This window comes from Austrofundulus limnaeus, unplaced genomic scaffold, assembly GCF_001266775.1.
Source record: "Austrofundulus limnaeus strain Quisiro unplaced genomic scaffold, Austrofundulus_limnaeus-1.0 Scaffold336, whole genome shotgun sequence".
In the NCBI taxonomy this organism is placed as follows: domain Eukaryota; kingdom Metazoa; phylum Chordata; class Actinopteri; order Cyprinodontiformes; family Rivulidae; genus Austrofundulus; species Austrofundulus limnaeus.
In genome coordinates this window covers 239,034-252,625 of record NW_013952738.1, presented here as the reverse complement: position 1 = coordinate 252,625, position 13,592 = coordinate 239,034, and the positions used below count along the sequence as shown (strand labels likewise).

Below are 13,592 nucleotides of genomic sequence, written 5' to 3'. Positions count from 1 at the left end.
GACAATATTTATGAATGTAGGCATGTATGTATGTATATCTTTATATATGTATGGGTATGTGTGTATTTTTATACATGCCCTCCATGTATTTATCCATTTATTTTTCAGGTGAGCRGACAGATGTTGGGTGTGTGGTCCTGTGTTTTCTTGGTGTATATTTAATATACTTCTAATCGCTATTTCAATCTTTCTATCTTTCTAATTACCTCTCTCTGTTTGCCTCTCTGTCTCTATTTTCTCTTCACTTAAAAAAAGTCACTGATTATGAAGAAATAAATAAACTAAATAAACTAATATTTGGTTTCATTTTCTACTGAAGTGACAAAAAAAAAGGGGAAAAAAAAAGCTTCATGGTCGTCCACCATCTTCACTCTCTACACGTGTAGCACATGTATGTTAGCGTCTAACGTCTGAATCTGGTTCTTGTAGTCCCGGGCCCATGCGACCCTGAAGACCTGATCGACGGCATCATCTTCGCCGCGACCTACCTGGGCTGCACCCACCTGCTTTCAGAGAGGACGCCCACGAAGAGCGCTCGCATGCAGCAGGCCCAGGAGGCCATGAGCAGAGTGCGGGTGAGGTTACACAAATCAAATCAGATGAATTAGACCCAACTGTGACCATTTCAGTTCTTTTTTCCAAAGACCTCTATGGAGAAATACTCTAAAAAGTGCATTTGACTCCACGATGTTTACTGTCGCATGAGGGGGCTTTCAGACAAACGACAGCAGCAGCACAGCTGAAATAAGAAATTTATTCATTTATGACAAAGATTAACCAACATCTAGTATCACAGATGCAACGTTATCAGCTAAAGCAGCCTTTTGAAGCTTAAAGACGCCGTTTTATTAGATATATTTTCAAAAGTAAATAGTAGGAATGAATTATGTTGAAGTTGCAAGATTTAAATTTCCAAAAACAAAATGGTGGCTATGAGCTAAGACCAGCTAAACAACTACTAAAAGCTAAATATAACAAAAAAGCCAAAAACTAAAACCAGCAAAACAGTAGCTAACAGTTTGCTATAACAAGCAGCAGCTAAAAGCTAAAAGTAAGGCCACAGTTGTTAAAATTTGGAACCGATAAAACATTAGCTAAAGCCTAAAAATATTAGAACAGTAGCTAAAAGCCTTAACCAGCAAAATAGTAGCTAAAACCTAAACATAATAGTAGTTAAAAGTTTAATATGAAAAACAGTAGCTAAAACTTAAACAGTCGCTACAATCCAAAATTTTTAGAACACAAGCTAAAATAAAACCAGCAGAAGACCAACAAAATAGTTGCTAAAAGCTAAATATAATGAAACAGTATCTAGAACTATAATATGGAAAACAGTAGCTAAAAGTTCAAACTAGAAAAAAACTATTATAACATTAGCTTAAAGCCAAAATCAGCTGAACATTATAAGCTGAGACCAGCAAATCAGTAACTAAAAGCTAAAAAGATAGAAGTTGCAGAAATAGTAAATAAAAGTTAAAACTGAAACAGTTACTAAAATTCTAAGTTTTTAGAACACAAGGTAAAAAAAAACATCAGAAGACCAGCAAAACAGTAGCTAAAAGTTAAATATAACAAAACAGTAGCTAAAAGCTAAATGCAACAACACCATAGCTAAAATTTACTATGGGAAAAATGGTAGCTAAAGCCAAAATGTATTAGAAAAATAGCTAAAAGCTAAAAACACTGGAACAGTAGCTACAAGCTAATACCAGCAAAACAGTAACTAAAAGCTAAAAGTAGCAAAACTGTTACTAAAMAACTWAAACCAGCAGAACAGTAGCTAAAAGCTAAATGTAACAACACCATAGCTAAAACTTATAACTGGAAAAATGGGAGCTAAAGCTAAATGAAATGATGGGGCTAAGATTATTGTTAATGAGCTACGATCAYAATCGATGGTTGAATTTAGTTGTAAACAAATAATTTTAGCTGTTTTCTGACACTTTTTTTTTTTTACAAAAACTCTGAGTTTGAGCTTCATTAATTAAAATCACATTAAAAAATCAAATAATCTGACAGATTTATGGACGACAGAACAGAAACTGATTATAAAAAATAATGAAGTTTTGCTGCTTGGAAGGAAAATGTAAAGAAATTAATCAACAACGAGCAGTTTGGACTCGTCTTAATTCAAACTCCCTGAATCCGGGGTTAATTTAGGCAAACGTTCAGACGCCCCGGAGTCGTGACGAGGCGTCGGCTTCAAAACACGAGGTCCTCCTTCCCTCTCCAGGCTGCTTGGTGTCGCGTCGAAGCAGAGGGAGGTTCTGATGGGTTCTCTCTGCGGGGGCCCGGGGGTCCGGCTGCTGCTGTCAGACGTGACGGACAGCAACACGACCGGCCTCCCGCTCACATAAAACCAACCTCCGAGGTTCTTTTCTCTCTCCGGTCAACAGAGAATCTGATGTGAATCCTAAACGCTGGTTCTCCGCTGCTTTAATTATCGTGCTCTTCTGCTTTCTGCTCTCTGCAGGCCGCACAAAAACAGGCGAAGAACAGGAAAAAGGTAAGGTTTTATTCTGTTTTGTTAAACGTCACGGTTAGCGTAAATACTCTGGATTAAGGATCAGCAGATTCAGACTCGAGGTTTTCTCTCCGTTCCCGCAGAGCCCCGACGCCGAGGCTCCGTCCACCGCCGAGGTGGACCTGTTCATGTCCACGCAGAGGATCAAAGTCCTCAAYGCAGACACSCAGGTATGAAAATATCAACGTGCCTCGTTTAGAGACAGTATTCTTGGGATCAGCCCATCCGACACGTTTTAAGGTCCGATTGTTGGTGATGTTTCAAAAGCTGCTTCGAAAAAACACATCTTTTGATAGTTTTTGTATAAAGAACAAACTTCCTGTGCGTGCTTCTTCTGTCTGCGACACATGGAGGTACTTTATCTGTAGCAACACCTCTGAAAGCTTGAGGTCACATTTCACCGAAGCCATGAATCATCCAACAGCAGAAATACTCCTCGAAGCCTCCGTCACACCGGAGGACGTCTCTGTAAGATGTGCGTGGTCCTCAGCAGTGGATTAAGAACATAACGAGCAGAGCGTAACCCGTCTGTGGTGGTTTTGCACAAAGGTTGCCTGGACCTCCTTATTTAGTGACTTCGTGGCTCAGTCATTGAGAGTTTGAAGCAGGATGGGTTTTGTTGAACCTCAAGCCTCTGTTACAGCTGTCATTAAGAAAAGGTCACATCCTGATGATCGATCCCAACACGGTCCAAAAAAATAAAAATAAAATAAATCACACTTCTGGGATGCAGAAAACACCATTTTGGTGAGAACCACGAGAGTGTGGTGGTGTGACGGTTGCATTCGCACCAACAGAGGGTTTTCCAAATGGCAGATGGAGCCGGACGACTGCACCTTCAGCTGCAGTAATGAAGGTGTTGCTCCGGGTCTAGCTAGAATCCAGATTTTGGCTGTGTCTCGATTTGCATTGACGCATTTGTCAGCTGCTTACGTCACTGCCCCACAATGTAGGCTGTCCCAATTCGTAGGTGCCTACTCATGTGGCCGACAAAACCAGAAACCAGACTGCATCTGAGTATCCTACGCGGCCAACGGTATCCCAGGATTCATTCAAGCTAAACCCAAATTATTAATGCTTTTTATTTATTTACTTTGTAACATTTTTCTATTAAAACCGAATTTTACGGAGTTATACCTTGAAAAACACAACTGAAGTGATGTGGTCCACGTACGGACGCAACTTATTGATTAATGGATTAATCTAAAGTTGATTGATCTTATCGATCGATTAACGATTAATTGATAAGCAGCCATTTTCCTAAAAACTTGACATTTCTCTTTCTATAACATGAAGGGCTAATTTTTTTATACTAAATTTTAAAAAAGTACAGTATTATTTTTACATTTTATTGTGTGAGTAAACACCGACTGAATGAACAGAGAAATGTGGATTTCTCTCACTTTATTAAACTTGAACATATTTATAAAATATAACAAAACAGGAATCTGTTAAGTTGCTATTTGGGGGGAAAAAAATGAAAGAATAAAATAAGTAAAACACTTAATCTACGCTGAAGATGAAAAACTATAATTTAAACACAATATTTTAAGATAAACTCAAAAACAAACTAGGAACATCATAAAATATCCCAGAAAGACGTGAGAGTACAAATGAGTATTCAATACTCATATTATACTCATATATTATTATACATTATACAATACTCATATTATATTGGTAATTGTTTACATTATATCCCCTCTGCTTGTATTTTAGCTGGGCTGCACAGCATGACGCCAGTTACTGTTTATTAGATTGGTTTACTGGCCAGGTTATGTCACACAGAAGAGATTAACTTCAAGTTAAATATTTGTAGCGACTGTAACTTTTTTGTTTTTGTTCTTTCACACGGAGTTAAACTCAACTAGAAGAAGCTAACGTTAGCCACGGTTAGCTTACCGTTCTGTCGTCCTGCTCTCTCGTCTTTAGCGTCATACTGCTGGTCGGTACAACCTTCCGTACTTTCCCTTCAAGTTTGGTGTAGTCCATTATCATTGTTGTGTCACAAATGAAACTAAATAAGAGCTGTTAATTATGTTGCCGCCCACATTAAAACGGTTCTGCTCAGCTCAACAGGGCCGGGGGTAGAGCAGCGGCGCCCTCTGCTGGATGAAGTCAAAACTACACTGAAATAAGGTTCTAAACCAGTGGTTCCCAAACTTTTTGTCTTCTGACCCACAAAATATCCATGGCAAAAACTTGTGACCCCAAATATTACTGGTCTGAGTACATGAACTTTGTTAATAACCCTAAAAACACAGGCGTTTTGACAATCTAAACAGCTTACACACAAATATAAATACTTATTTATACTTATTTTGTGTTTTTGTAATAATTATAGGGAAAATATTACATCAGCAATTATTTTATTACCCTTTAAATTGATTTCTGGAGATTATCCAAGGTGCTTCATGACTCATAATTGGGTCCCAAGCCCAACTTTGGGAACCAAAGTGCAGTGGTTCCCAAACTTTTCAGTTTTTGACCCACAAAATAACAGTAGCAGAGACCTGAGCCCCCAACTGTTTTTGGATGATAAACAATTGTATCAGGTCAACAAAACATGGGCATAGTAACAATATTTTTATACTACATTTATCCATTTTAAATACACTAACCTCACTCCTTTGTAACAACTAAGGCAAAAATGTAATTAATTCAGAAAATCTTTTCAGGACCCCACCTTGATGTTTCGGGACCCCACTTTGGGTCCCGACCCCAACCTTGGGAAACACTGTTCTAAACCAGGGGTGGACAATCCTGGTTCTCGAGGGCCGCAGCCCTACATGTTTTAYGTTTTTTCTGGCTCCCAACGCCTGATTCAGACACTGATTTACCTTCTAAGTTCTGCTGTTTGGAGGACCGACACTGACATAATTATAAATAAAAGCAGAAATATATAAATGAACCACTAAATAAATAAATACACTTAAAATGCACCAATTCAATTGAAAAAGAACTTCACCTCATGTTTTGTAATTTAATTCTCGTTTAATTGATATTTTTTTAACAATTCAAATTTGACTGTTTTTTAAAATATATATTTTTCAGTTTTCCCTTTTACTTGTACATACATTTCTCTCTTAAATGTTTAAATTGAAATATTTTTATAGTTTTGTCCCACAAGTCTTTTTTGTTTCGATGTGTTGCAGGCGTGTGCTGCCTCAGTTTAGCTTAAAGTTTAAAGTTTAGTTAAAAACAAAGTAAGTTTTTCTCCTTGCCTTTGTTTTAAATTAAACTTTAAGCTAAACTGAGGCAGCACACGCCTGCAACACATCGAAATAAAAAGGCCTTGTGGGAAAAATATAAAAATAATTAAGTATAAACATTTAAGAGACACAAATGCATGTAGAAGTAAAAAGAAAAACAAAAATTGTGTATTTTAAAAACATTCAAATTTAAATTATGTGTTAAAATATATAGACTAATTTATACTAACATGGAAAAATAATTATTAAAGTCATTTCAAACAAAAAACATGAGATAAAGTTCTCCTTTGTTATTTTAATTGGTGCATTTCAAATGTATTTATTAAGTGGTTCATTTATATAATTCTGCTTTTATTTCTAATTATGTCGGTTTCGGTCCTCCGTACTGCAGAAGCCTGATAATCCATTCATTCATATCAGGTGTGTTGGAGCAGAGAAACAAGTAAAACACGCAGGGCTGCAGATGTTTTTAATTAATCGAATGGAAGAAATTTTATTCTAATAAACCATTATTCGACAATTAATCGTAAGGGGGCCATTCACAATTTTCAACATTAATGCAAGTGTACAAAACATACTCTTTTTTTAGCACCCCCACCAAAAGTGTACAAATAAAATGTTGATTTTTGCCACCTGATTTTATTAAAGCTGAAATATAAAACGTATGTGGCTATTTTAAAGTAAAATATTACTGTCAATGTTCCAAATGTTCCAATGTGACTTAAAGTGGATTAATTGTTAGCATCCCTAGGTCCGCGGTGTACCCGTGACTTGAGACACAGCCTGTAACGATGGTCACTGACAGAGATCCTGGATACAAGCCAATAAAACGATCATCCTTCAGAGGGTGGCCGAGCTAAGCCTTATGTTCACACCGAACGCGACCAGATGGATGGAGAACGTAGTGACGTCACCATCCTGTCTGAGGGAAAATAAATGTTTTGATCTTTCTTACAAACACAACATAAGCCGTGGGTCTACTGGTATTATTCTGGCCATCATCCAGCACTTTGTGTGTTTTTGACCACCAGGAGGCTCTGATGGACCTCCCGCTGAGGACCATCTCTTACATAGCTGATATTGGTAACATGGTGGTTCTGATGGCGAGGGGCAAGATGGTGCGGTCCCACAGCGCTCAGGAGAACCTGGACCACACGGCGGAGCAGACCAGCATGACCCACGATGACAGGAGGATGTACAGGATGATCTGCCACGTCTTCGAATCCGAGGATGTGAGTTGTGTTGAGGGATAAAAAAAAAGAGATGTTTTACAAACAGAAGGTTTATTGATGAAATGGTAAAGTACAACAGAAACCTAGTACTTTATAAATATTTATATAGTCATGCAAAGAAGGCTAACTCCATTTATTATTGCTGCAAATGACTCTAAACAAGATTAGCCATTAGCATTAGCTCAGACCAGCACTTTACAAACAAGCTGTTAAAATATCCAGTTTAATCCTCAGTGAGCTACTTACACGTTCCTCTTCTTATCTCTTCATAAACTCAGAGTTATTAATGATGTTTCCAAAGTCACTTACGGTTGTTTTTTTTTAAATGACAGCACTGTTTTAAACTCAGGCGGCCATTAAAACACAGCCGCAGTCACGTCCATTCCCCAGCTAATTATGGCTCCATAATCATATTTTGTTATTATTATTTTAATGATWATGTTAACTGAAAAGGCTTAGAATGTTAGAGTTAAGAAAAGTTGTGTTTTTGGCTCATTTAAAATGATAAAAATCCCTTAAAGTCGGCTTCTGTTGATGGTGCGTTCAAGATCAAACAGAAAGTCGGAATTTATACATTCCTGATAAACAGTAAGAATTTTCAACTCTGAACATAAACCTCTGTCTAAGAGTCTATTACGCTCTGATAGCTGTTTTTTTTTTATTTAAAGTTAAGAGACCTAACCGATGATATATTTTAATTAACAGCAAAGTGAAACTCATCAAAATGTATGAAGTTTTAATTTTTCATGTTTATTGAATGCAGCAGATTTTAAATTGATCAAACCTTAAAAAGCTCAAATAATTTACTTTATTTAGATTTCTGTGTGTTTTTAATTCATCAGTGACTTCAGACACAGAAATATATCATCTAAAATTTCCACTTCCTTTAAATCTTAACCTGTAACAGGATATGAGGCGTTTTATTCAATCAATAACAAGTCATTGAATTACAATTAGGAAAAACAAAATGTAAAAAAAATTAAATATAATTAAAATATAGAAACTGACTTGTTTTCTACGGAGCTTTCACATTTTATGAATAAAAAAACTGTTTTTAAAATAAATTTGTGGCAAAACCTTTGTTTTCTTTTGTTGGATCTGCAGAATTTGACAGGTTGAGACTCAAACAGGCTGATAAATATTGAAATATTTTGCACCAACCGTGTCCCACCTGYCCGTTTTATCTTCGTTTTTTGTTTGTGAGTTTCTGTAAGAGCGTTAAAATGATGGAATTAAAAAATGTTTGSGTTTGTTTTTAAACTGGAAGCTGAGTTTCTCCTCTCCGTCCTTTCAGGCCCAGCTCATCGCCCAGTCCATCGGGCAGTCCTTCAGCGTGGCCTACCAGGAGTTCCTGAGGGCCAACGGCATCGACCCCGAGGACCTGAGCCAGCGGGAGTACAGCGACCTGCTCAACACTCAGGACATGTACAACGACGACCTCATCCACTTCTCCAAGTCAGAGAACTGCAGAGACGTACGTCCACCAGCAGGGGGCACCAAACACCCAAACCGACAAACAACCGTCCTGCTGCAGCTGCTTCCTGTGTCCCTGCAGGTTTACATCGAGAAGCAGAAGGGCGAGATCCTGGGGGTGGTGATCGTAGAGTCGGGCTGGGGGTCCATCCTCCCCACCGTCATCATCGCCAGCCTGATGCACGGCGGGCCGGCCGAGAAGTCCGGCAGACTCAACATCGGGGATCAAATCATGACCATAAACGGGACGAGCCTGGTGGGCTTACCCCTCAGCACCTGCCAGAGCATCATCAAGGTACGGCTGGGGGTCCGCGCTCCGTTTGAACCAAGGTTGTAATAGTTTGGATTTTTCATTCTAGTTTTTTGTTTTTACTTTTTTATCTTTTAATTCAGTTTGAATTAGTTTTTCCAGAGGATTTGCTAGTTTTTATTAGTTCTAGTATTAGTTTTTTATAGTTTGAATAAACATATTTGCCAATGCATCCAGCTTGTGATGTTCCTGTGAGTTCACTAACCAGCAGCTATTTGGTCACTAGTTAAATCAGTTAAATCAGTTCATCATAGCGACACCTTCCTAAAATAATTGTGTAACTCAGTTTTATCAACTAAAATCTTGGTGATTATTTTAGGACGATGACAATAGTTGTCTCCAACCTGCTGCTTCCTGTTTGTTTTTCATGGAGCTACTGAGAGAAGCTAGCGTGTCAGACAGTCATAGTTAGCATCTTGTGTGAGTTTGATTCATGCAGTTTTTCCTTTGAGAAGTTTTCCACCTGTTTTATCACCTGTTTCCACTACAARACACTTGATTTGATTTTTCAGTCAGATTCTAAGAAATCCCAAAGTGGACGTTGTTGTTTTCTAACTTTTGTTGTCGTCATTTAGCAGCAGACTGTAAACAAGTGTTACAGACCACAGCTAATGTGAAACTACTCAATAAAAAAAAGRAAAAAATTGACAAACATTAAAATTAAAGGATATTCTATTTATAATTTCAGTTARTTTTAATTGTTTTGTAAAAAGATTATACAGTTTTAGTTAGTTATCGTTTTTTCATTTTATTACAGTTTTTACTTATTTTAGTTAACTAAAATGTTTTTTTAATTTCAGTTTTTGTTATTTAGTTAGTTTTAGTTAACTATAATAACCCTGGTTTGGACCATTCAGATGACAGGATGGAGCGTTATCGACGAGTCAGCAGAACCATCTTTGTGTTTTCAGGGTCTGAAGTCCCAGTCCAGGATCAAGATGAACATCGTCCGGTGTCCTCCGGTCACCATGGTGCTGATCCGAAGGCCAGACCTCAGATACCAGCTGGGCTTCAGCGTTCAGAACGGCATAGTGAGCAGAAATCATCCCTGATAGTTTGAGATTTACCCTCAGAGTCCAGCTGACCTTTGATTGATTCATTTATACACCTTTTAACAACTAACTAAGGTGACCAAAGAACTCCACAGATACTCACATCACATGGCTATCGTTGACACCTAATTAACACCTATTGTTAACAGTGGGTGGAGTGATACTGGCTATAGCAGCGCTGTAGGAGGGGGACAGCTGAAAACGGAGGCCTCCACCTCTGGACAGTCTTTCTTCACAAAAATGGCTTCTTTTACTCCTCTCTCAAACCAACGTTCCTCTCTATCAAGAATGAGAACATCCTCATCTCTGAAAGAGTGACCGCTGGCCTGTAAATGAGTGAAAACTGCAGAGTTCTGGCCATTAGATGTAGCTCGTCTGTGTTGGGACATTCTTTTGAACAGTGGTTGCTTTGTTTCCCCGATGTATAACTGGTCGCAGTCCTCCTGGCACTTAACAGCATATACAACATTGCTCTGTTTGTGCCGGGGCACCGGATCTTTGGKGTGAACCAGCCTTTGCCGTAATGTGTTTTGGGGTTTGAAAACCACTGGGACATCATGTTTAGAAAATAAACGTCTCAGTTTCTCCGAAACACCCGCAACATACGGAATAACCACTGGTTTGGGTCTGGGTTTGGGGTCTAAAGAAATGTCTTGTCTTAAAGATGCCCAGGTCAGAGGTGGAGCGATGTTCTAGAAGGGGGTTTGTTCCAGAGTCGGGGTCCTGCCACCCCAATGCTTATCCTTGTCTTTGGGATGTCCAATCAAAGCTGACCTGATGTCCCATGTACAGTTAGACATAAAGGTTCAGATAAACATTTTGGGGYCGTGCCATTAAGAGCTTTAAAAACAAAGTAAATTTTTAAAATCATTTGTAGAACGGACAGGAAGCCAGTGCAAAGAGGATAAAATGGGTGACGCTCACGTCTAGAGGTGCTGGCTAAAAGACAGGCAGCCACGTTCTGGACAAGTTAAAGTTTAAAGGTTTTACTTTGCCACTGTGTAACAGCCGTTATACAGTCCGGACAAGAGAGAACCACGTTAGTCATGCCTGGTTTAAGAGACAAGTGGATTTGTTAGTCATCTGCAGAACAATAGAAGGGACACTTTGTGCGCAGATATACTGTAACTTCTCCTAGTGGCAGCATATAAAGGGAAAAGAGAAGGGACCAAGGATGGAGCCTTGTGGCACCCCACACAACAGAGGTGCATTGGAGGATAAATTATTGTTCATGATAGAGAAAGTTCTGTCTGATAGTAGATAAGACACTTTAGTGCTGTACCACGGATACCAACAAAGTGTTTTAAACGAGTCAGAAGGACAGAATGGTCCCCGTGTCGAAGGCTGCAAGGTCTAGTAGAACCAGAACGACTGGACGCTTACTGTAACAAAGACAGCAATGTCATCATGTATTTTTAACAAGGCGGGTCCGGTGCCCATTAGGAAAAGGTAAATGAGAAATCAATCTAAATACCTTTGACTTCCTGAGTTTTTCTTTTCTTGTGCAGATCTGCAGCTTGATGAGAGGCGGCATCGCAGAGCGAGGCGGCGTCCGAGTCGGTCACCGCATCATCGAGATCAACGGCCAGAGCGTGGTGGCGACCCCTCACGAGAAGATCGTTCAGATCCTGTCCAACGCCATGGGCGAGGTGAGAACACAGTCGTTTGAGTTACTAAGAGATTAAATTACAGGAGAAAATAACCTCGTCTTCCTTCTGCTCCAGATCCACATGAAGACGATGCCTGCGGCCATGTACCGCCTGCTGACGGCGCAGGAGCAACCCGTCTACATCTGAACGCATTTCCTCCTCCTCTTTCTCCCCCATCCTTTTAACTCCGCCCCTTCCTCTGTGTCCCGTTCCACTTGCCTTAATCTGTACAGTTGACTGTCACGTAAACTCCTTCATCCAGTCTGACAGCAGAAGGCAATCCGTATCACTACACTGAGTGTTTCTGTGACTCTTTAGGTTYGACCAAAGACAACTTGTAGGGTTTTTGTGTATATTTAGGTTGCAAACAGAGACAATATTAGCTTTGGTCTAATAGCTGTAATATCTGAATGTACTCCAATCATGATGGACCTATTATTGTCAGGGTGACCCGAACGGTGAAGAGCTTCAGAGAGAAAAGGAAAATGCATGTATAATTCTGCAGAATAAACTGAAGAAAAGCCTGAAGCGGTCTGGTGTCTTTTGTTCAATGGGAAATTAACATCTTAACTAGAAAATACAGAAATCAAAATAAAACTAGATTGTCTGTGAAAACACAGCTAATAAACGTCATGAAGCTAAAACTGAGGTTAAATTACAAGAACAGTAAATAAACAAACTAGAAGCACTCAGAGAGTGCAAACCTCCGCTAAGGCCGTATGTTTGTGTGTGAGTGTGCGTGTTTGTTCTGTGTGTGATTTATTACATTTTTGGTCGTGTGTTTGTGTGCAAGTGCTTTACAATGACTAAACACGTAATAAATGACATGCTACAGAAGGAGTGGAACAGCATCAGAAAAAAGAAAACATTCAGCCATATAAAAACCAGAATAAACAATTGTTTAAGAAAACCTTAGCGTCATCTACTGGATAATAATAATCTACTGTTAGRTGGGTCCTCTCTAGTAAGAACACGGTTAACAGTAAATTTAAAATGCAGGAAACCCTAATCACATGTTCAAAAAAACCACAGGAGTTCCACAAGGTCCCCTGCTTGGACCCCTTTAATTCCGAATCTACTCCCACCTTTCGGGGCCCAGACTTCACTTGCATGGCTTCAGAACACGGCCGACATCCAACTTCATCTTTGTTCTTCCGAGTTTAAGGTCGAACTCCAGCTTTTCTTTAACAATCGGTTCATTTGTCCAAATTTTGATGCAAGAATCGTCTCAAACTACAGATCTGAGTCCATCCTTTCAGTTTTAGGGATTTCCATATCTGGGCTGCTTCCTGTCTCCACCATGTCATAATTTAACAAATAACAACAGAATATTTTTGTTGTATAACCTCTTTTTTTGTCACTTCAGTAGAAAACAAAACTAAATATTAGTTTATTTAGTTCATTTATTTCTTCATCATCAGTGACTTTTTTAAGTGAAGAGAAAATAGAGACAGAGAGAAAAACAGAGAGAGAAGTGATTAGAAAGATAGAAAGATTGAAGTAGCGATTAGAAGTATATTAAATATACACCAACAAAACACAGGACCACACACCCAACATCTGTCCGCTCACCTGAAAAACAAACGGATAAATACATGGAGGGCATATATAAAAACACACACATACCCATACATACAGTATAGAGTATAAAGATATACATACATGCCCACATTCATAAACACTGTCAGTACATACACACAGACATATATACACCCAGTGACCAGCCAGAACCCCCCGGATCAGAACACCCGACCATCAAGGTACGGCTGGGGGTCCGCGCTCGGTTAGAACAAGGTTATAATAGTTTGAATTTTTCATTGTAGTTTTTTGTTTTTACTTTTTATCTTTTAATTCAGTTTGAATTAGTTTTTACAGCAGATTTGCTAGTTTTCATTAGTTCTAGTATTAGTTTTATAGTTTGAATAAACATATTTGTCAATGCATCCTCCAGCTTGTGATGTTCCTGTGAGTTCACTAACCAGCAGTTATTTGGTCACTAGTTAAATCAGTTCATCATAGCGACACCTTCCTAAAATAATTGTGTAACTCAGTTTTATCAACTAAAAACTTGGTGATTATTTTAGGACGATGACAATAGTTGTCTCCAACCTGCTGCTTCCTGTTTGTTTTTCATGGAGCT

The 13,592-nt window shown here is 38.8% G+C and overlaps 1 protein-coding gene across 1 annotated transcript in view; it reads left to right on the top strand.

The window, feature by feature from the left end:
• The window catches only part of LOC106527655 (amyloid beta A4 precursor protein-binding family A member 1), a 21,798-nt gene extending 9,818 nt beyond the window's left edge, over nt 1-11,980 (top strand). The window contains exons 5-13 of the mRNA XM_014022597.1: nt 430-575; nt 2,474-2,506; nt 2,608-2,694; nt 6,768-6,968; nt 8,263-8,442; nt 8,524-8,736; nt 9,663-9,782; nt 11,312-11,452; nt 11,528-11,980. Coding sequence (XP_013878051.1) covers nt 430-575; nt 2,474-2,506; nt 2,608-2,694; nt 6,768-6,968; nt 8,263-8,442; nt 8,524-8,736; nt 9,663-9,782; nt 11,312-11,452; nt 11,528-11,599 — 1,193 coding nt within the window. The 3' untranslated portion in view covers nt 11,600-11,980. The remainder of the gene's footprint in view (nt 1-429; nt 576-2,473; nt 2,507-2,607; nt 2,695-6,767; nt 6,969-8,262; nt 8,443-8,523; nt 8,737-9,662; nt 9,783-11,311; nt 11,453-11,527) is intronic.
• Nucleotides 11,981-13,592: the final 1,612 nt, after the last annotated feature.